Raw genomic sequence first — 22,891 nt, 5'->3', positions numbered from 1 at the left:
AGATATAAAGCTCGACTTGTTGCACAAGGTTTTTCTCAAAGACCTGGAATTGATTATGAAGAAACATATTCTCCTGTTATGGATGCAATTACGTTTCGATATTTGATCAGTTTAGCAGTGTCTGAAAACTTGGACATGCGTCTAATGGATGTTGTTACAGCTTATTTATACGGATCACTTGATAGTGATATATACATGAAAATCCCTGAAGGATTTAAGATGCTAGAAGCACAAAGTTCAGAACCCAGAGAATTTTATTCTGTGAAATTACAAAGATCATTGTATGGATTAAAGCAATCCGGCCGAATGTGGTATAATCGGCTAAGTGAACACTTGATGAAAAAGGAATATGTAAATGATCCAATATGCCCTTGTGTTTTCATCAAGAAAACAACATCGGGATGCGTGATTATTGCTGTATATGTTGATGATTTAAACATCATTGGAACGAATAAAGAAATTCAAGAAGTGATGTTATACTTGAAGGAAGAATTTGAAATGAAAGACCTTGGAAAAACCAAGTATTGTCTTGGTTTACAAATTGAACAAAAAGAATGTGGAATTTTTGTTCACCAGTCTAATTATACAGAGAAGGTCCTTAAACGTTTCAATATGGATCAATCAAATCCTTTAAGTACTCCAATGGTTGTCAGATCATTGAATATAGAAAAGGATCCATTTCGTCCATGTGAAGATGATGAAGTTGTTCTTGGTCCTGAAGTACCATATCTAAGTGCCATTGGTGCCCTTATGTATCTTGCAAATTGCACTAGACCAGACATATCTTTTGCAGTAAATTTATTGGCAAGATTCAGTTCATGTCCAACGAAGAGGCACTGGAACGGAATTAAACATATATTCCGTTATTTACGAGGAACGACGGATTTGGCACTTTTGTATCCAAAAGATACAAATCAGAGAATAATTGGTTATGCTGATGCTGGATACTTATCTGATCCACATAAGGCACGTTCCCAAACCGGATATGTATTTACTCGTGGAGGCACTGCAATCTCTTGGCGATCACAGAAACAAACACTTGTTACAACTTCATCAAATCATGCCGAGATTATTGCACTACATGAAGCAAGCCGTGAATGTGTCTGGCTTAAATCAATGACTCGGCATATCCAAACTTCTTGCGGATTATCAGTGGACAAGAATCCAATCACACTGTATGAAGATAATGCCGCATGTGTTGCCCAAATGAAAGAAGGATACATCAAAAGTGACAGAACTAAACATATTCCTCCTAAATTCTTTGCATACACTCAAGAGCTGGAGAAGAATAAAGATATTGATATCTGTTACATTCAATCAAGTGAGAACTCATCCGATCTCTTCACAAAGGCACTTCCCACGGCGATATTCAGAAAACACATTTATAATATTGGGATGCGCAATCTACGAAATATGTGAAGAATCATTCATGTTGACATCAGGGGGAGTTTACGTGGCTGCACTCTTTTTTTTTTACTATGGTTTTTGTCCCAATGGGTTTTTCCTAGTAAGGTTTTTAACGAGGCAGTATACAACACGTAATGGAGATAGTCATTCTATCATGATCATCATCACAAGGGGGAGTGTTGAAAATATATATAAATATATATTATTATTTATTGTTGAATGTTGAAGGTTGAAAGTTGAAAATTGAGTTGTAAAATATTGAAAATTAGTGTGTGATGATGTAATTAATGATGTATTAATTTTTGACTAATCTCCAATTGAGATCTATAAATAGGTCTCTCTATTTGTGTAGAAAAACACAATTGTGAAGAGAGAAAAATTTTATAAAGTGTAGAATTTGATAAATTTTGAGTTTTTGAGTTTTTACTTTTTACCGTAAATTTTTACTTTTTCACAACACATTTAATTTTTCCGCATCTATATTGATTATTGGATGCGTTGATAAAAGCTAAGCATTTATATCCATTTACTCACTCGGTATTAAAATTTTATTTGAGTTAATTTAACATTTTGGTACTAGATGAATTATAAATCATCCCCTTTTTATGCATGATTAATTTAGTAGATATATGCTATTTTTTTCCAAAAAAAATGTTCATTTAAATTTGCATTTAAATTTTCCACATTTATATTGATTATTGGATGAGTTGAAAAAAATCTAAGAATTTGAATCCATTCATTTACTCCAATTTTCAAATTTCAAGGATAAAAAGATGATCTCAAATTGATATATATTAAAAAAAAAAAATTTAATTTCATCAACTAAATACGGACAAAAACTAGAAAAACCCATCAAACAAAAGACCAATAATCAAGATTCTCCAATCTATTACAGGCTCAAAATCAAAATTGAAATAAAGACGCAAGTGAAGAATGATAAATTAGGGTACAAATTCGGACCGGATCATAGGAGTGCGGTCGGAATGATAAATGTTGTGGAATAGAGCCTTTTGCTCACATAAAGTCATAGTCATCATAGCCGTCATATGCATCTGCCACAACATCATCGTCTGGTTTGCCCACATGCTGCAGCTGTTTCTTCTTTCCAACCATCTTTTTTTTGCCTCCGCTAGCTTCTTTTTCCGCTTTTATTTTCTCATTTGCAACTGCGGTAACTGATGAGGCGACTTCTTTGGCATCTGCGCCTTGCAAAGAAGTCAAGGACAGTCTCATTACAGCTTTCAGCAACCCAATATAATGATAGCTTCTCTCATAGGGACGAAGCTTGTAAGAGATTAGTTCTGCATATTCCGCGAAGTCACTTTCAGTTTTGGGTATAAAATTATCAAGCGTCTTTTCGTCGCCTTTCTTAGCAAACAATTCTGCAGTGGACTTGTAGTCTGCTTCTTCGACAAGCCTGCAGAAAAACAGTACAACATATTGAATTACATATGTTCTAAAAATGCCTAATGTCAGTTCCATCTCAAGAACAACTAACTATACACATGCCATGAGTTGGTGAAGGACAGGAGAAAGATAAAGCAAGCCTCATTCATGAAATGACAAGAAAAATGTAACAGAAAATAAAATTTCATTAAATTATAAAGATCTTCAGGGAGAAATGATATGAGTTGACAAATGTTCAACCCAACCTTCAAACGGAATGGAGCAGCCATATCTTGTAATGTGCTAAACAAAGAAAATTATTCAGTTTGGTTAAACCTTCTGTAATCCCACAGGTTAGAACAAATAAACTTAGCAATAGCAGGGGCACTCAACCCACCTCTGTTGGCGAAGTTTTTTCTCTACAGGATCTAATGGTGCCTCCGTAGCAGTTTCAACAGTTTTAACTTTTTTTTCACCTGATTTTGCCGTAGGCTTCTTAGGAACCTTTTCAGGAGAAGGCTCAGCTTTAGGTGCCTGACAAGATCATTTCGAGATAATGAATCAAACTAATTGAGATACGGGTTTCACCCAAATGACACACCATCTGTGAACGCCGCGAAATCTTCACTCACTTGCACCGTCTCAAAGAATAACAAGGCGAAAGTACATAATTAATATCGTGAAAATATATAGCCACAATGATATCCAATAAAAATAAAGTTTCTGATCAAGCAAACAAAGCTTTACATGTTTTAACCTCAACATCCACAGTGAAACTCCGAGAATTCCAACAAACATCTTAAGTACGTACTAAAATTTCCAAGAATTAAGGTAAACCATCAGTACAACTGTACAAGATGTTAATGGAATAAACTATAAATAACATGGGCAGATTTAACTTTCAGTTCACAGCAATATCAAACTTGTACATAACAAAGACAAATCAATAAAAAAGCAAGACAGGAAAGTGCTACAAAGCTTGTCCATTTAGACATGTAATTAGTAAACTGAAAATCATTAGAGTTTCGTGTCATAATACATAAACAGGGGCCAAACAAGAAATATTTGTAGCAATAACCAAAACAAAAGGATGCACATCTACATAAAATGATTGATAGCAGTGACAATTCACAGATATAGGAACAAGAAGTACACCTCCAACCAATACATGCAGCAAATGTTCAGATCTTTAATCCCCAGTTCACTGTGATGTATAATCAAGCACTTACTTGTAGGAAAGAATGAAGTCCACTACCGATAACAAAAAATGAATGAAATCCACTGCTTCTAATTATCATTCACATAGAATTGACTTGAAAGAGGAAGTCTAGCCACACCATCATTATTGTCCAACCGAATGGTATTTGATTAACATGATCAAATGTAGGAGAAGGGGAGTGCCCAAACAATTGAAGAACTTATACTGATATATTTGCATTCCATGTCTTCCTTCCACATATATAAAAACAATCATATACACAGTACACTGCATCAATTAATATGTGAATAACGAGACTGCATGAGTGAAATTCTGAATTATTTCTTTGCAATCGAAGAATGCTTATAAATAGAGAAAAAATTTATTAAGCACCTTGTAACAAAATAAATCTAATATACCTGAGCAGGTTCATCTTCATCTTCCCAGGAGTCCTTCACACCATCAGTTTCCAAATCTTCATCATCCCAATTATTCTTCGATTGATCCTTCTTAAGAAGATCAGGAATATGCTCATCTTCTGACAAAATACATAAAACTGTTAGACTCTACAAATGCAGACCTGCAAAAAAGATATAGAGAAACAAAACTTATCAATTACACTCTAGAAATGAAAGTGGGAAAAAAAGCATAGGTGCCTAACACATCATGTGGTTGGAAAATAATTAATAGAGGGCAATTACATGCAATGACATTGGGACTTCAATATATTATTCTCTTGCTTAATTTGGACTTCTCAATCAACTGAGACAACAAGAAAGCTAACTACAATGGATTGTAGGTAAAAAAATGCAGTCCTTCAACCAATACACTTGTTATGCTTCAAACAACGAGCCGACTATGTTTACATCTTCACGTCCTAGTAGGTTTAGGTCCAAATATGTTCACAAATAATGAAAACTTCACATGAAATTTAAACGTCAAACCTAGCACATGTTACGGGTGCTTTTTGGAGCAAAAATTTAAAAGTTGGGATCCAATTTTGAGATCAATCAACGCATTCCCCAAATCATATTATAAACCTAGTTCCTTGTAAATTAAAACAAGCTGACAGACACAACAGGGCAGACTGTGTATGCACACAGAAGCAAACAGATGAAATTTAGCCAAGTTAATAAACAGATAATAATAAAAGTTATAGTAATTAATATAGAAAAAAAATTTACCCCAGTCCTCCATTACGTTTTGATTTCTTCTTCTAAATTCACTCAGAGACTTCAAATTCTTGAAACTCCCTTTGAGGGGGGGAAAAAAGAAAAATCCTGAATTTAGTAATCTGAAATAAAAAAAAGAAGAAAGCCCTGCATTATGTCAATAATTTGCAGATGGGTGACACAGTCATCAGGTGAAACTCACTAAACCAACAAAGACAAGGAAAAAGGAACCCAAGAATCAATCTCAACGACTAAAACATAAATACTTAACATAAAAACTAGAAACAGAGCAATAATCTTATCATCTTGCAGGCAATGATGGTTCTTGAAACGAAAGACTAACCTGCCAGGGAAAAGCCGAATTCCTAATTGGAATTCTTGAGAGCAAAGTGGAGTTCTTAATTGAAACTATCGAGAGAAAAAACTGGAACCCAGAGATGAAAAACCTAATAAAAACAAAAAAGTAGTCGCGGCCCATCAATCAAACCGAACATCTCCAAACAAGATAAATGCAAATTCATAACGGCGAAATCATCCCATCGCTTACCAAATGAGGAGGTGTCTCGTAAGAAAACAATCGACCGAGAGATGGAAAAACCTTAGTAGAACTTGATGGGCAAATAATCTAGGGAAACAACGAGGAAGAGCGGAGAGGAAACAGCACCGGGAATCCGACGGATTTATCTGTAACAACAATCGAAATCAGATAATCAAAGACAAATGTCGGAACATTCGACGGAGAAGGTTAGTTTTTTTTTTTTTTTTTTTTTAAATTTCTAAAAAAAAAATTAAAACAAGATCATTTATTCAATATTTCATGAAATAAATAGACACTATTTTACAATCAAAGAGTCATCATTTATAATATATATAAGGTACAGTAAAAAATAATTAACTTCATATTTATTGATAAATAAGAACTATTAGATTTATTGTCAAAACAGTCATTATATAAGTTAAGATATAATCAAACAATTTGCACAATCCCGAAAACTTATTGTAGGATGATATTACTATTTAAGTCATTTATTAAAAAATATTATAGTTAAACTGATGACATATAATTGATCTGAGTCAAAGTTTTAAGGCACTGTTTGGCTCGAGTATAAGTAATTCATATATAACTTATGCTATCTAATCACTCGTTCTTCTCATCATATTATTTATCCATATATTAATTATTTATTTTGCATCAATCAAATCATTAATCATTTATCTTATATTAATCAAATCATTAAATTTAAATTACTATATTATCCCTATAAATAATATTATTCATAAGTTTTTTAAGCACTGTTTGGCTCGAGTATAAGTAATTCATATATAACTTATGTTATCTAATCACTCGTTCTTCTCATCATATTATTTATCCATATATTAATTATTTATTTTGCATCAATCAAATCATTAATTATTTATCTTATATCAATCAAATCATTAAATTTAAATTACTATATTACCCCTATAAATAATATTATTCATATTTTATTTATTTTTAAAAAGACAAAATAGTAATTTTATAAAATTTTATAAATCAAATCAAATGAACTATAATCTATCAATCAAATCAATTATTTTATTAACTATCATTTTTATTTATTTTTTATTATATTTTATTATTTATCCAAATCTTATTTATCCTATCACACGAACCAAAAACCAAATATTGCCTAGTGTAGAATAATGTATCCATTTTGACTCTCAATATTAACAAAAGAAAAATTTTATCTCCTTCATCCTACCTCGTAACATGTTTTAAATATATAAAAAACTCAACTCTCAATTATTTTTTAAAAAATTATACTTAAAAAATATTTTATAAAAATCTTGTCCAGCTATTTTTTAGATTTATAAAATATTATAAATATTTTCAAATATTTGTCAAAACAAAATTTAAATTTTTTTTTAAATTTTTTTGATCCCGAGTAATTAAGTTTTGTTATATAAAAAACAATAAATTCGATTTAAACCCATAGGCCATAAGTACCGTCGGTTAAATCTTCCCTTAGCGCTCTATAAAACACACTTGGGGTCCGTCGGCTCTCCAACAGCAAGAACCAGTGGCAAAATGGCGCCTGCGAAGCGCGAGTCATCCAGAATCGACGAAACCCAACTGAAGAAGCCACGAGCTTCTGAACACGAGCCCCCCAAATCTCTTTCCCACAGAAACGTTCGCGCCGCCCTCAATCCTGCCGATTGTGACATGGGTTAGGATTTCTGTCCATTTTTCTCAACTTTTCTTGATTTATTTACTATTTTCTTTCAAAATTTTGAACATAGCAAGGAACTCCGATTCGATCTGTTAATGTTTGCTGATTGCTTTGTAGCCCATGGTATAAGTTCATCGAGGTAGTTTGAAAAATGATGTTGACCACACTGAAATCTTAAAAAATATTTAGAGTTTCAAGAACTAAGGTAAAGTGGGCTCGAGTTATGGTCGATATAATGAAACTGGTTTTGGATTCTGTTGCTTGCATTTTGGTGATCTCATTTCAACTAGAGGCTATTGCATGTGGTGATTTAATTTGTTTGGGAGCAACAGCTATTGATGTGAAGCATGATGCTGGGGCTCATGTATTGTGTGAAAGATTTTAGTTTTCACAACAATTTAGCATTTTTATAAAGCATTAAAAACTTGACACTACAATGCATATCATATCTAACTTAACATACTCGATCACAATGTGTTATAACTTATAAGTTAGGACAATTGTTTAGCTGGAATTACTGGGGATTAATAGTTGCCCCCATTAGTGGAGCTAATAAAAATGGTACTTGAGTTGTGGTATGGTTTAAGAGAATTAACTTGAATCATTGCCAGTCATAATTTTTGGTGAAACCTTTAGCACTCGGACCTACATAATAATTTTATTGAAATGTAATGGCATCTTTGTGAATGTGAAATCCTCAAGCTCTCAAAATGAAATACAACAGCATACTGCAAAACTATTGTTTCTTTGTGTTGGGCACAATCATGTCAATAGACTAAATGATAGTCATATAATCTCTCTCTATAACTAGAAAGTAAGCAGAATAGAGCCTCCATGTACTGTTTCCATTAAATCGTGAGTTCGACCATGTCCTCTATGTTTTTTTAGAAACTTCTCACAACATTGAGATATACTGAGAAGAACCTATCAGAATGAAATCATTCCCTTTTATTCTCTTGTTTTCGAACAAATCAGCTGTTACTCAATGTTAGATCAATGCTTACAATATAATTCGTGTATCGATGTTTATTTTGGGAAAAAAAAAAGAGATACTAATTTAGTTTCATTGAGCAAATAATAACTAGTGTCAGTCTGAATGACCTGCAGTCATTGAATATCTATTTGCTGATTTTCTGAAAATTGAAAATGGCTTCCCTAATTACCAGTGTATTTTAAAGGGATGCAATCTTGCAGTATTGGGAAGTTTCTAAGCTGGTGTACTTTCAGGCCAATAATAGAAAACATGGAACTAGCAAACTGAAACATTTTCCAGCAATGAAGACAGTGGTTGCATCGGTTGAATTGTCATAAGTAACGGCTTCGCCAATTCTAACCATTTGATTATTCAATTCTTTTTTTCTTGAGCGAGCGTAATTATTCAATTCTGAAACTGTTATTGCATGAGTTAATGGCTTATTTGTTTTCTTAATGGAAACTAAAAATTGATATAACATTGATGTGATGGCAGATTTTAATGTTGAAGGAAATGGTCTACGAGGCTCAGCCCTTCATGAAGAAGGCTTTGCTTATTGTTGGTCGGGTTGTTGGGCCAATGTAGGAATCACTGGAGGAAAATATTGCTTTGGCTGCAAAATAATTTTGCATCAACCAGTGGTCATGGAAGATACTGCACTAGAGCAGCAACATATTTCCCGCATGGGCATATCCAGAGGAGATGATGTTGTACGAAACCCTGGAGAGTCTACGAACAGTTTTGGATTTGGAGGGACTGGAAAGTTCTCAAATTCTGGAAATTTTTTTGATTATGGTGAAAAATTTGGGCTGTGTGACAATATAATTTGTGCAGTTGATCTTGACTCAAAGCCCATGGCATGTATTAGCTTCTTCAAGAATGGGAAATTCTTGGGTTTGGCTAAGCATTTTGATGCAGGCTCTGACGGCCTTGGTCCAGTGGACTCCCCAATAAAAATACGGCTATGGGAACGAGCTATTTTCCCACATGTTTTGCTGAAAAACACTGTTTTATTACAGTTCGGTATTGATGATGGACTGGTTCCGGAAGATGGTTACAGACCGTGGGCTGACGCCATTTTGGATGGAAACTCCATTGTGGGGCCTTCCTTTTCAGTTCAAAATAATTGTGAGGTTATAATGATGGTAGGATTGCCTGCCTCTGGAAAGACTTCTTGGGCTGAAAATCATGTGAAAGGCCATCCGGAAAAGCGATATGTTCTTCTTGGAACAGATTTAGTGCTGGAGCAAATGAAGGTTGGTTTGTTGTTAAACTCTTTTCCTTATCAGTACTTGTCCCAAGTATATTGACATATTTTTTTTCCTTCATAAAAGTTTTCCAAAAAGAGTTGCACATCAATTTTTACAGACCTTTTCTACTGCTGGGTGAGAAACTAAACTCTTAGAAAGGACCCCTAGAAGCAAATTAAAACAAAGAAGAGAAAAGATATACATTATTGCCTATGACAATACAAGTAATAAATCCGATCACATCTTTAATGATTTTAACACTCCCAACAAAATGTAAATTGGATATATTTATATTGGGAGATGTACATGCCATTTGGGTTTCTATTTAGAATTTTCATTCTGATCAAATAATCTTAGAATTCCCAATCTTTGAGCTCAATTAGTCTACCAAGATTACATTTAATACCATTACTCTCTTCTATGTTGTCGTTTCAGTGATGGTCGTGTAATCAACACACACAATGAGTATAGGTATTTTGCTGTTGATCGAATACTATAGAACCAGAGTATAAGCTTAATTCAGTTTGAGCTTGAGTTGACTCCATGCAAGGGTGGGCGTCTGGGTACTGGCACGGTGGCACCTGATACCAGACCCGATCCGATCTGGTAATACTTGATCAGGTTAGGTTATTTTTAGAAAAGGTCATGGTCTGACAACACCAAACCCAAAGTAAATATATATATTAGGTCAGGGTTAGATATAATTTCTCCTACACAATAATGGATTGGGTAGAGTTAATATTTTTTTCATTATTTAATGGAGTTGTTCCTTAAAATCATACATCTTTATTTTTTTGACACTTTAAAGTATGTTGCCAATAGATTAGTTAAATAAACAGCGCTTACAATCACCACATTAGATTGAGAATAATTGTATACCAAAATAATAAAATTATAGGGATGATACCAATCAAAGATCTAAATATCAAAATCATAATCTCTAAACAATTCCAAAACCTTGAGATTGTTCACTTTATCTTTTACTTAATTTTTTTAATATTCTTTTTAATTTCAGTCAAAAAGTATATCATCGTATGAAAGACATAGATAATCAACATGTCTAGTGAAGGCATTTCATTCACGTATACACACAACAAATTTTTTAGGTATGTAAAATAGGTAAAAAAAATTTTGTATATATAACTAATCAAACATTATTTAAAATTTGTATATATAACTAATCAAACAATATTTAAAAAGATAGGTGTAATAGCATTTTTCCCAATCTCCAAGTTCTACCTACCATTTAATTTTCCCGTCTCATCAAATTCGGGGTTTTTTAAAAAAAATATTATAAACTTTAAAATAATCTACCAATGTATAACAATTGTGAGGGATTAACTTTTATATAACAAATCCAAGGAATCATTTCTTGAATTTCACAATTTTTTATTTCCTTTTTTTTTTTTTGAATCGGTCTAATTTGGCTGGTTCAACAAAAGATTTGCTCGGATTTCAACACTTTATTGTTTTTTTAATCAAAGTCCGAGCAATAATTGCTCGGATCAAAATTATTTAAAAAAATAGAGTGGATCCATGTAACTTTAACTCGGATCCTAATTATTTTTGGAAAAAAATAGAGCATCCGAGCAATTCTATGCCGTGTAGTGTTTAGATCATTATTGCACTGAATTGATCATCACATCCACACATTTTTTAAGGGTTTGTTGTCTAATGGACATCTATATATTACATATAAAATTTTATTGGCATCCATAAATATAAATATTTCGTTTTCGTGAAGATTTTATTTTATCCAAGTTCTCAAATCTCTCTTTATCATCTCCACAACTACCCAAATTACTTAATAATTTCAAGAGGATCAACGGTGGCTGGTTTTTATCAGATAAGTATTTGTTCTCAATAATTTCAAAAAGGTCCACTTAAAATTATTAATATTAATTTAGATAATTTCTGATTTTTGTTGGTCCTAATTGATGTATCTGGCACAATGGGGAGTGATTGGAGTAGGTTTGTGATGAGTGGGTGGAGTGACTGAGGTGGTATATGAATCCCAAGAGTCGTCGGCACTCCCATTCTCCCACTTAAGATAAGTTATGCGGGAAAAAGGAGTTGATTCAAAGAAGGTAATATCCTTGGATACCAATATACTTCTTGAGGAGGGAAGCAATATTTGCAATTCTTTTGCTGGGGAGTAACCAAGAATTTTACATTTGTGTGCTCTAGGATCAAGCTTCGGTTGAGTTGGAGTGTGAGAGAACAAAGGCAGTATGTCCATAAGTTTAGGAGGCAGAAAATAAGTAAGAAAGAAATCAAAACAGATTAAAAGATAGAGATTATCTCATAAGATAATGCACATAACTCAATAATATCTTTTATGATTTCCAGCAATATTAAATTTTCTTCTGCTACTGAGTGGATTTGATTTGTACTGAGCTCTCGTATCATAATTCCAGTTGCCTGGTTTGGTACGGAAACGTAACTATGGTCAAACGATTCGAGTGCTTGATGGATCGTGCAACTAAAATTTTCAATGTGCTACTGCTCAGGGCATCCAGAATGCCTCGGAATTTCATAATCGATCAAACAAATGTTTACAAGAGTGCTCGTAAGCGTAAACTGAAGCCTTTTGCTGACCATACAAAGGCAAGTGGAAAAGAAGAATGTTTTTCGAGTATTGCCTTGTATGTTGCTCTAATACAAGAGGACTCTGACTTTATATTATTAACTCACTGCAAAATAGATTGCTGTTGTGGTTTTTCCAAGACCAGAAGAGCACAAGCTTCGTGCAAAAAAGACATTGAAAGAAACAGGAAAAGAAGTTCCTGGTGAAGCAGTAAATGAAATGTTGGGTGGGTACCCCTTCTAAGAACTTTCCTCTTGCCAGTTGGACAACTCTTGGTTATCTTCCCATTAAGAACTGACAGTGATTATATTTGGTGTTTTCAGATTATCGATTTGGCAGGTAATTATACTTTGCCCACAAGCAAGGATATCCATTCAGCAGATGAATATTTTGATCAGGTAGTAATAATTTGAAGCTTTTCTTTGTTTTGCTTCAGTGTTGAGATTGATAAACTTTTACATTCTTGTAGGTCTTGTTTGTGGATCGTAACAGAGAAGAGTCCCAGAGATTCTTGGATGAGATGAAAAGAGTTACACGCATGAAGCAACCAATGTCTTCTAAATTGGATATACCTTCTCCAATGTCGTATTTCCGCACTTTTACGCCACATTGTCTAGAAACCCCAGTTCAGTCAGACTCTGGCGTATCATTTCAACAAGGTTATTTGCTAAGTTTCTATTCCTTGTGAATATTAATCTTATTATGATTCCTTGATGACCTGTGTTAAACATGCCAGATGTTGGTGATCCTGGGGGAAGTTCATACTTCAATCAGAATCAATCACGATCCCTTTTTGGAAACTATTATGATTCAAGATGTGATTTTGACAGACGCAGAAGCTGCAGCGGATATGGTTTCAACAAGATTAACCCATATCAAAGTAGAGGTCCTGCACATGGTTCTGTTGACCGGTTCTTTCAAAGTTATCAAGGAAAAATGCTCACCAACATGCTGGCGTTGAAAGCATAGATTTCTATCAAGTTGAAGTTGGCTATTCAGACTGTCAACTTCCTTACCACAAGAGACTTGTTATGATGGATGCATCGCTAAGTCTAGGGGCACCTCATATGATTCGTCTACGAGTCATCCTGCCTATCAGTCTACTTCACAATTTCCTTTTTCCCTATGGTGGGTAAATGGCGCATTTCTTTTTAGACCATTCTATTTATAGAGATTATCTAAATGTTAAGCATGTTCAAGGGTTAAGTAAGTTAAAAGAAAATACCTTTCTAATTATTGAACTTTCTTCATCAACGTCCTAGTCACCGAGTTTATGCCGTTTCCATTAGCAGGTTCTCATGGAATTCATTATCCCAGGCCGTCCCTTCACTTTGGAAATTCCCACTGACATGCAGCATACTGGAATGTATCCCTCTCCTCTGCCAGGACCTCAGCATATGAATATTCCTTCTACTGTACATCGTCCTAGAGTCCAACCACCTCCTAGACGAAACTAACTTTTCAGGTACCCTATATCTAAAACTGTAAAAAAAAGTGCGACGGGCTGGCTATATGAATATAAGATAGGGATCACGAGTACACAAACAAAATTGGATCAGTTTACTTTCTTCAGTGCATTTTTTCTTCATCGTGAATATGGATGATGTGGAAGCCACAAATTTCATTTTCGTATCCATGCGTGTGATCGCGCATTTATAGAGCCCCGATTCCCGAGCTGTGTTATGACTCCTTTCCTAATGCATTAGGTTAATTATTTAACGTGCTTGTAACATCTTGGTTTTGCGTTAGGAGTGAGAGTGAAACAAATGTATCATATCAAGTACTTCTGGCTTGGTGGTGGCATGCATGCATATGTAAAATATTTCTCAGTCGACTTCTCCTATGCATTCTAGTTTTGGTGCTTGTTTTCTCATGTGATTTACTTTTAAGAAAAAAAACTGAAGATCTGTACAAACCAAGATTTTAAAAGGGCTCAAAGCCATGTGCTTGGTTTTGACTTTAGGCCCCAATATTTGCTTTTGAAGATTCATTTGGTTATGTATGCAAATCAAGCATCTGTTTTTAGGTGTCACCATGACTTTTTCCTTTCCACTTAGGCTATGTTTGGTACGGATGATGAGATAAATAATATATAGATAAGTAATGTATTGTAATAAAAAATAAATAATATGATTGATAGATTATAGTTGATTTGATTTGATTGATTAAATTTTATATAAAAATGGTAAATTATCATTTTATCCTTTTAACAATAAATAAAATATAAATAATATTATTTATTAGGGGTAATATGGTAATTTAAATTCAAGGATTTGATTGATATAAGATAAATAATTAATAATTTGATTGATGTAAAATTATAATTAATAGATGGATAAATAATATGATGAAAAGAACGTAGGATTAGACATGATAAATTTATACAAGGATTATTAATAAACACTACCCTAACAGTGCACTATGTGCATTTCAAATATCCAGCCATGATTGGGCTGGGCTCTGTCTAGGCGGTTTTGTGGTTAGAGAAAGACCCAACTATGTCGAGCAAAGGTTGTTTCTCCTCAAATCAAATGCTTTCGGATGTATTAGTATTGAAGAGTATCCATCATGATTTCGTGAGGATGGTTTGAGGATGATTGACCCATGATGTCAAAGCTCGAATAATTTAGATAGAATTAATTAGAAAATTTCTCCGTACCTATATAAACACTACCCTAACAATGCATATAAGGTGGAATTTTATCAATACATGCTAGGTCAATGGAAAAAATAGTTGATATGATAAATATCTATCATTAGATCTTTCTTGAGACATTAGGATATCATTTTTATACTTAATTAAAGTTATTTATTAATGGTCTAATTTATTAATTCTATGATCACTTGACTATAAACCAAAAACTACACTTTCGAGAACTATGGGACATGTTTATTCAAAAGATTTGAATAGCTCTTTGATATAATCATCACATGTTGATCTATCATTCGTTCATGGTTTACAATTAGGATCGGGTGAAATTATCGATTTGCACCTCAATTTGTATCTAAAACCTTAATTACAATATAATTTTAAAAATATATATCTTCCTGATGTAGGAGTAGGACCGCCAACTTATGGTATGTTAATTTCATATCCCCATTGCACTGATCAAAATACCATTATTTCATCCTTGTACATGGAGCTGCTCAAACACATATTCAACTTATTGATATATTATAAGGAGACAAATTTCGTCTTGTTTCTCGTAGATGATTTCAAATACAAAAAAATCATTCTTTAATTTGTGTAGTAATTTCTGACATTTGGGGACGACAATGTTAAAGGTCAATTCTTTAAGAATTGAGATGATTTAATTTAGTAAATGCATATATGTGGGTTAGGTCCATGATTTAAATCGAATAGGGCTACCCATTTCAAAAATTTGGCGAAACAAGAAATAAAATGTCGAGAATAATATATGCCATTAGCTTCCATGCATCTAAAACCCCATTGACCATTTGCTAATACTATCATGTTATGCCATCAATGCCAACTTTATTTACTTGGACCACTTGAAATACCAACATGGGAGAAAATGTTTGGTTTGTGGTTATTTTGGATTTAGTTTTATTTTGGTGGTTATAAGGCTTAAAGTATTTGTTGTACTCTTATCCCTTGTTTTGGATTTTAGTTTCTTCTCTCTTTCCCATTTATTCCAATTCAACTCTATTATTGGGAATGGGGGGTAACTTATTTAATATATATAGATTTAAAGATAAAGAAGTATATGATAGGGTTTGCGCACTGCCAAGCTCGAAAGTGAAATCTGATGGAGATAGGAAACCAAATTTTATATCCCTCCACCACATGTACGTAATTCCTTATTACATTAATTTACTACAAAGTACTAAGTAACTAAGTTAATTTCTGAATTTAATTTAGTTTTAGTGTTTTCGCTGAAATATGACTCCAAAGTCCAAAGTAATTATATAGTAGAAATGAATAAGGTATGGTACGTATAAGCTATCAATTAACTTTCACGTAATAAAAAATCAGAAACAGATATATAGACAATTTGTGTGTCGTGAGACTTGCAAACAGAATTATTTGTAGAGTAATGCTAGATGTACATTTCGGTGTACACCTTGGTTTACACCCTTCCTTATTAATTTTAAAACTTTCCTTGATCAACTAGATAAATATTTCTTATCATGGGTATTTTGCAATTAATGAGAGAAGTTAGAAAAATTTTAAGTAAGGGTGTAAACTAAGGTGTACACTGCAAGATGTACATCTAGCATATTTCTTATTTGTATTGGGGGTCACGTGTATTGTGGGGTGTCATATATATATATATATATATATATACATATATATATATATATATATAAAGGTTTAATTAATAAGGCTATGTTTTAACAAACGTGGCTCAAAGAACCATTTCCAGCTTAAGAGGGCATGCAGTACAAGAGGCCCCATATTTGTGTGTCTCTGCATGTTTTTCAAAGTGTGGAACACTTCAGCTTCCATGCTTCTCCTGCTATATATATGTAGTCCACTCTTATTATGACTAAAGAACATTTAAAAATTTATTTCATTGCTAGACAATGGAACTTCACCTCTCTAATTTGTACTTGTTCTTATGTACTCTATGTTTCACTAGCATGCCATTCATGTCCGTTTCTGCAGAATCTGACACTTATATTATCCATATGGACTTATCCGCCATGCCCAAAGCTTTCTCCACCCACAAAGACTGGTACTTAGCAACCCTTGCCTCCGTATCCAATTCGTTGGAAACAACCAGAAACCTTGTTCCCTCCTATAAACTGGTGTATTCTTACACAAATTCCATCAATGGATTCAGCGCGGTTCTCTCGTCTTCTGAATTGGAGGCCATTAAGAACTCGAAAGGGTTCATTTCTTGTACAAAAGACTCAACTGTCAAAGTTGACACTACTCATACGTACCAGTTTCTTGGCCTAGATTCGGATCACGGCGCTTGGCAGGTTTCCAACTATGGTGAAGATGTCATAATTGGTTTGGTTGATACTGGGGTGTGGCCAGAGAGTAAAAGCTTCGATGACTACGGAATGAGTGATGTTCCATCGAGATGGAGAGGCGAATGTGAGAGTGGCGAGCATTTTAGTTCCTCTCTCTGCAACAAGAAACTTATAGGAGCTCGTTATTTTAACAAAGGTTTACTTGCTCATTATCCCGACTTGACTTTAACGATGATTTCTACTCGTGACACGAATGGGCATGGGACTCATACTTCATCGACGGCAGCTGGCAGCCCTGTCCAAGGGGCATCATTCTTTGGATATGCTCCAGGGATTGCAACCGGAGTTGCCCCAAAATCTCGGGTTGCTATGTACAAGGCTCTTTGGGATGAAGGGTCTTATAGTTCTGATATTCTTGCTGCTATTGATCAGGCGATTGCGGATGGTGTTGACGTGCTATCTTTGTCATTTGGGTTGGACGGGGAAGCCTTGTTTGGGGATCCCGTTGCTATAGCCACATTTGGGGCAATGGAAAAGGGCATTTTTGTTTCAACTTCATCAGGGAACGCTGGACCGAGTGAAGAGACTCTGCATAATGGGATACCCTGGGTTCTCACGGTTGCTGCCGGTACGATCGATAGAGAGTTAGGGGGAACTTTAACTCTCGAAAATGGAGTTTCAGCCACGGGTTCGTCTCTATACCCTGGAAAATATCCCACGAAATTCATCCCAATCGTTCTTGTAGGTTCCTGCGATGATGAAAAAGGGCTCAAGAATTTCAGTCACAATATTGTTATCTGCGTCGATAGCGGTGATCTGAGTGAACAGGTAGACAATGTCAATGAAGCCGAACTAACCGGTGGAATATTCATATCAAATTCCACGGATTTAGAGTTCTTGATCCAAACCTCATATCCAGCGTTGTTCGTAAGCCTTGAAGAAGGCCAAAAGATCCTAGACTACGTCAACAATGACTCAAATCCAAAAGCAAGATTTGCCTTCCGAGAAACACGTCTTGGAATCAAACCAGCTCCAAAATTGGCAAGTTACAGTTCAAGAGGGCCATCACAGAGCTGCCCATTCGTACTAAAGCCAGACATCATGGCTCCAGGTGATCTAATCTTGGCTTCATGGCCCCCAAATTCTGCAGTAGCACACGTTGTAGATGCACACCACCACCTCTTCAATGATTTCAACATCATCTCCGGGACATCAATGGCATGCCCACATGCTGCTGGAGTGGCAGCCCTTCTAAAAGGGGCACATCCCGGGTGGAGCCCGGCAGCCATACGATCTGCCATGATGACCAGCGCTTATAATTTTGACAACACAGGAAATCCCATCAGGGATATGGGATTCAAGAACCAACCCGCCACTCCCTTAGCCATGGGAGCTGGACATGTCGATCCAAACAGGGCATTAGACCCCGGATTGATATACGATGCAAATGCACAAGATTACATTAATCTTATCTGTGCATTGAACTTCAACTCTAGCCAGATTAAAGCAATCACAAGGTCCAGTTCTTATAACTGCTCCTTTCAGTCACTCGACTTGAACTACCCTTCTTTCATCGCCTACTTCAATGGAAACAACACTAAATCAAATGTCAAAGAAGTGCAAGAATTTCACAGAACCGTGACAAACGTTGGAGAAGAAAACTCTGTTTATGTAGCGAATTTAACAGCAATAAATGGATTCAAAGTTAGTGTTTCACCTGACAGACTGGAGTTCACCAAGAAATATGAGAAGAAAAGCTACAAGCTGAGCCTGGAAGGTCCCAAACTGACGAATGATTCTCTGGTTTACGGTTTCCTGACATGGGTCCAGGTCGGTGGCAAACATGAAGTTAGGAGTCCCATTGTTGCCACTGGCTTAACATACTGAAGTATCTTTTTCCTTAATTCCTTAATCAGTGATATATATTTATATATATGTTGTCGTTTATTTCAAATATTAATGGATTTAATTCCAATTGGCTATCATTTCACATAATGAAATAATTATTAACCTACTGATCATCTATTAAATAATAATTACCTAGTGCATGGCTGTACGTGTAATTTACAGCTTATATTAAAAAAATGAAATGGATTACTATACTTCTTCGCAAGTTGCATATATGAACTCTTCATGTGCATTGATGCAGATGAACAAATTTGTAGGGAACACACCATGCACGTTTTGAAATTAAACATATAATTACATGAATACTTTATCTTGATGCATGCGTGTCAATTCCTTTGTTTCCTTCTTCTTCCTGAACTTTTTTTTTCTCTCTCCCCAATCCATTGATATGAAGGAGTTGATTATCTCTAGTTAAGTTGTTTTCTTAGATCTTTTTGGGAAGTGCTAGCTGTTTTTTAATTGCACAGTTGTACTTGGGTTTATTATATAAACATTTTTGTAATTAAAAATTTGATCCAAAATTCTCTTTGTCATGCATCGCAAGATGTTGTTTTTAAAAACTAGCTTTATGAGTGCTTTTCTTATCCGGAGAAAGAGGCTGCCCCTGCCCTAATCCAGTTGTCATAAGGACACTCAGTTTCTGCAATCCCCTTTTCAACACAATCTCTGAACACACATCATATTCTGCCACGCCTATAACAAAAATTAGGCAAACTCTCATACAATAATACAACACATTGTTGATCATATTCCTCCCTTAGGTTGAACCACACAAATACCCTGCTTCAAAGGTTTTGTGAAGTCCAGCTCTACCCGAATTCTAGCGAATTTTCCATCACACCTCCCCCCTTCGCCTGATTCAACCTCAAGAACATTGCCGACTCGCTTCCCAAAGCTGCGAATAATAGGCTCGTGCATGAAAACTAGCTAGAGGCACATTGTGGCATTGAATCCATATCAGTATAGTATCAAAAGACATGTCCGTCGTTTTTTATAATCCCATAGAGGCTTTGAACTTGAACACCACAAGATCCTTAAAGAACGACTAAGGATCGTCAAATAAAGCATGTCTGCGATCAATTTCAGATCCAAAATCCAACAAGAATATTATCCCCCACTACCTCAATAGTAATCTGTTTCTTCGCCTGGAGAATTCGGGGCATTTGCACTCGAAATGTTTCTCGATTAATAGCCTATGCCGATACGACCATCCCTACTAGACATGCATGACTCTAAACGTTGTTGCCTTAGATTTTTCACAGTCATTGGAATAACAACTGGTACCTCAGAGTAGACCTGGCCAAGGGCCGGGTTGGGCCCGGACCCGGACCGGAACCGGCCCGTGGTCAACGGGCCCGACCCGGAACCGGAACCGGACCGGCCCATAGGCGGTCCGGTTCCGGTTTTCTCTTAGGAAAACCGGGAACCCGGCGGTCCAACCCTCCGGGTTGAACGGGTCCGACCCGCCGGGTTGGAACCGTCCAACCCGGCGGGTTGGACACGTGGCGCCCATCCGGGCGCCACATGATCCAACGGCCACTACCAAGTGGCCGTTGGATCATTCAACGGCCAGGATTTCGTGGCCGTTGAGATCATTCAACGGCCACGATTTCGTGGCCGTTGTAGACCCGGCCGGTCGACCCGCCGGGTCGGCCGGTTTTTTTTTTTTTTTTTTTTTTTATAAAAAAAATCTATTTTTTATTCTTTATCTATAAATACCCCCCAACCCCCTTTCATTTTGTTTACACAATTTACTCTTCATTCTCTCTATTCTCAATTCATTTCAATTTCTTGAATTATCAAAAATATCAATTTCGATTATTGGTATATTGTCAATTGTTAATTTATTTTCATATTTATACAATTACAAATGTTCGGAGCGGGATCAAGTCGTAGGGGTGACAAAGGAAAAGGAAAGGAAAAGAGCATCATACCACCCGAGGTCGAGTATCCTCAATTCAATGTCGATGGATTTGATCTTGAATATTCCGATGATGAAATTCAAGAAATTCGACAAGAGGCGCAACAAAGACAACAAGTTGAACAACAACAACGACCACCACGTCATCATGCAAGTCAAGAAAGTATGAACGATATGGCGGCCTCTCAAAGACAAACTCGAGCGGTGCCTCGCCCGACATCCGATATCTTCACCAAACACTTCGAGAAGATTACGCTTTCCTCCGGTGATTTGCAAGCCAAATGCAAATATTGTTCAAAATGTTACAAATTTAAACAAGGAGGTGGATATGAAACTTTGACGCGACATATCGAGAAAAATCATCCGGTGGAAATTGGGATTGATCGTGCTCAAACTCAAATTCCGGCATTCTCTTCTCAATCGGGTAATGAATCTCAACTATTTAAATATAACGAAGCTAGATTTAGAGAAGAAACGGCTAAATTTTGTGCGGTTGAACAACTTTCTTTTAGTTTTAGCGATAAATTATCTTTTAAAAATTGGCTTTCTACAAGTGCAAATCCTTCTATTAGACGTATTCCAAGAAATAGTCTCAAACGCACAATGAAAAAGTTAGTCGTTGATCAAAAGAAAGAATTAATTAAAGAATTTTATAGTTTGAATAATAAAGTTTCTTTGTGTTCCGATATTTGGAGTGATCATTGGCAAAGTTGTTCATATATGGGTATTACATGTCATTGGATTGATAATAATTGGAACATTCAAAAAAGGTTGTTTGCATATAGATGTTTCAACGAATCACACACGACACAAAATATTTCGCAACTTATATTTGTTATTTTAGAAGAATATGGTCTAACTACCAAAGTTTTTTCAATGTCTTTTGATAATGCTAGTGCAAATACTTCTAGTATTAGTGAGCTTATTGAAATATGTAAACCATCACTAGGTGGTAAATTTTTTCATATTAGATGCACATGTCATATTTTAAATTTGTGTGTTCAAGATGAACTAAAAGTTTAGGCATATATATTCTATTCATTATTTATGGACGCATACTCAAGTTATGAAGCAATGGGGAAAATTTTGTAGAGTAAATGGTATGAAGCCTAAGCGGTTTGCACGAGATGTTCCAACTCGTTGGAATTCAACATATAAATTGTTATTATCCTCTTTTGAATATAAAGATTTATTATGTACATTTTTTCATCTATTTGTTCAAGCTCGTGATATTTATTTATTTTCAAATCAATGGAACATATGCACTAGTATTTGTGAAATTTTAAAAGTTTTTAATGATGCTAGTGACCAATTATCCGGTGTTTATTACCCTACTTCACATTTAGTTTTAACACATTGTTGCAACATTGCTTGTATTTTTCATGAACATGTTAATTCTAATGATAGTGCTTTAGCTCAATGTATTCTCGTCATGAAAGCAAAATGGAAAAAATATTTTTTGCTCATTCCTGAAATTTTTTTATGTGCTTTTGTTTTAGATCCTAGACTTAAATTAGATGGCTTAAACGACATGTTAACATTATATTATGAATCTTTGGAGCCTATTGCGGAAACGATTCCTTCTATCTCATTGATTTTGTTTAATATTAAAACTCATTTACTTGATATTTATAATGAATATAACATCAAATATGGTGGACAAATTGTTTCACATGAAACACAATTCACTGCAACTAGTAATGTTTCTTCTAAACTTACTAAAGCGCAACTTTTATTAAGAGAACGGACGAAACGTCCACGAGGATCCTCAAGTTCCAGTCAGGAACTTGAGAATTATTTTACCACTACTTTTGATTTTAGTGATACAGACGAGGAAAACTTCGACATTTTGAGATGGTGGTCGCAAAAAACACAAATATATCCAATTTTGGCTATAATGGCAAAAGAAATTTTAGCTTGTCCAGTTTCAACAGT

At 35.0% G+C, this 22,891-nt stretch overlaps 4 protein-coding genes across 5 annotated transcripts; 3 read left to right on the top strand and 1 right to left on the bottom strand.

Annotated features, from left to right (window-relative positions):
* Window positions 1-2,259: 2,259 nt before the first annotated feature.
* LOC140864354 (uncharacterized) lies at window positions 2,260-5,986 on the bottom strand. 2 transcript variants are annotated; one of them, XM_073268492.1, is made up of 6 exons: window positions 5,711-5,986; window positions 5,507-5,609; window positions 5,176-5,244; window positions 4,411-4,529; window positions 3,191-3,327; window positions 2,260-2,824 (listed from the first exon to the last, which is right to left on the bottom strand). In XM_073268492.1, the coding sequence occupies exons 3-6, from the start codon at window positions 5,186-5,188 to the stop codon at window positions 2,422-2,424; spliced, it is 672 nt and encodes a 223-aa protein (XP_073124593.1). In that variant the 5' UTR covers window positions 5,189-5,244; window positions 5,507-5,609; window positions 5,711-5,986; the 3' UTR covers window positions 2,260-2,421. The 2 variants fall into 2 exon arrangements, with proteins under 2 accessions (XP_073124593.1, XP_073124592.1); XM_073268491.1 differs by having other exon boundaries at window positions 5,176-5,285; window positions 5,711-5,984.
* A 1,076-nt stretch (window positions 5,987-7,062) lies between these two features.
* Window positions 7,063-10,193, top strand: LOC140865069 (uncharacterized). Its single transcript, XM_073269577.1, has 3 exons — window positions 7,063-7,370; window positions 8,842-9,602; window positions 10,032-10,193. The coding sequence occupies exons 1-3, from the start codon at window positions 7,232-7,234 to the stop codon at window positions 10,032-10,034; spliced, it is 903 nt and encodes a 300-aa protein (XP_073125678.1). The 5' UTR covers window positions 7,063-7,231; the 3' UTR covers window positions 10,035-10,193.
* Window positions 10,194-11,634: 1,441 nt separating this feature from the next.
* LOC140865070 (uncharacterized) lies at window positions 11,635-14,210 on the top strand. The gene is made up of 7 exons (XM_073269578.1): window positions 11,635-11,683; window positions 11,784-11,857; window positions 12,014-12,203; window positions 12,301-12,409; window positions 12,523-12,581; window positions 12,653-12,842; window positions 12,920-14,210. Exons 3-7 carry the CDS (start codon window positions 12,042-12,044, stop codon window positions 13,150-13,152), a joined length of 753 nt encoding a protein of 250 aa, XP_073125679.1. The 5' UTR covers window positions 11,635-11,683; window positions 11,784-11,857; window positions 12,014-12,041; the 3' UTR covers window positions 13,153-14,210.
* Window positions 14,211-16,722: 2,512 nt separating this feature from the next.
* Window positions 16,723-19,058, top strand: LOC140865957 (subtilisin-like protease SBT3). Its single transcript, XM_073270800.1, has one exon. The coding sequence runs from the start codon at window positions 16,732-16,734 to the stop codon at window positions 19,012-19,014; it is 2,283 nt and encodes a 760-aa protein (XP_073126901.1). The 5' UTR covers window positions 16,723-16,731; the 3' UTR covers window positions 19,015-19,058.
* The last annotated feature ends 3,833 nt before the right edge of the window (window positions 19,059-22,891 follow it).

The sequence above is a fragment of the Henckelia pumila genome, chromosome 4 (assembly GCF_033568475.1).
Source record: "Henckelia pumila isolate YLH828 chromosome 4, ASM3356847v2, whole genome shotgun sequence".
In the NCBI taxonomy this organism is placed as follows: Eukaryota; Viridiplantae; Streptophyta; class Magnoliopsida; order Lamiales; family Gesneriaceae; genus Henckelia; species Henckelia pumila.
The sequence above is the reverse complement of the archived record's forward strand: the minus strand, read 5'-3'. Positions and strand labels throughout refer to the sequence as shown.

Bases quoted from the DNA above. Each gene is read 5' to 3' on its own strand.
- LOC140865069 (XM_073269577.1), top strand. From the start codon at position 7,232: ATGGCGCCTGCGAAGCGCGAGTCATCCAGAATCGACGAAACCCAACTG. The intron at 7,371-8,841 runs GTTAGGATTTCT...ATGTGATGGCAG, and splicing joins TCCTGCCGATTGTGACATGG to ATTTTAATGTTGAAGGAAAT.
- LOC140864354 (XM_073268492.1), bottom strand. The intron at 3,328-4,410 runs GTATATTAGATT...TGATCTTGTCAG, and splicing joins ATGAAGATGAACCTGCTCAG to GCACCTAAAGCTGAGCCTTC. The intron at 2,825-3,190 runs GTGGGTTGAGTG...GTTTTTCTGCAG, and splicing joins AAAAAACTTCGCCAACAGAG to GCTTGTCGAAGAAGCAGACT.
- LOC140865957 (XM_073270800.1), top strand. From the start codon at position 16,732: ATGGAACTTCACCTCTCTAATTTGTACTTGTTCTTATGTACTCTATGT.
- LOC140865070 (XM_073269578.1), top strand. From the start codon at position 12,042: ATGGTCAAACGATTCGAGTGCTTGATGGATCGTGCAACTAAAATTTTC. The intron at 12,204-12,300 runs GCAAGTGGAAAA...ACTGCAAAATAG, and splicing joins CTTTTGCTGACCATACAAAG to ATTGCTGTTGTGGTTTTTCC. The intron at 12,843-12,919 runs GTTATTTGCTAA...TAAACATGCCAG, and splicing joins TGGCGTATCATTTCAACAAG to ATGTTGGTGATCCTGGGGGA.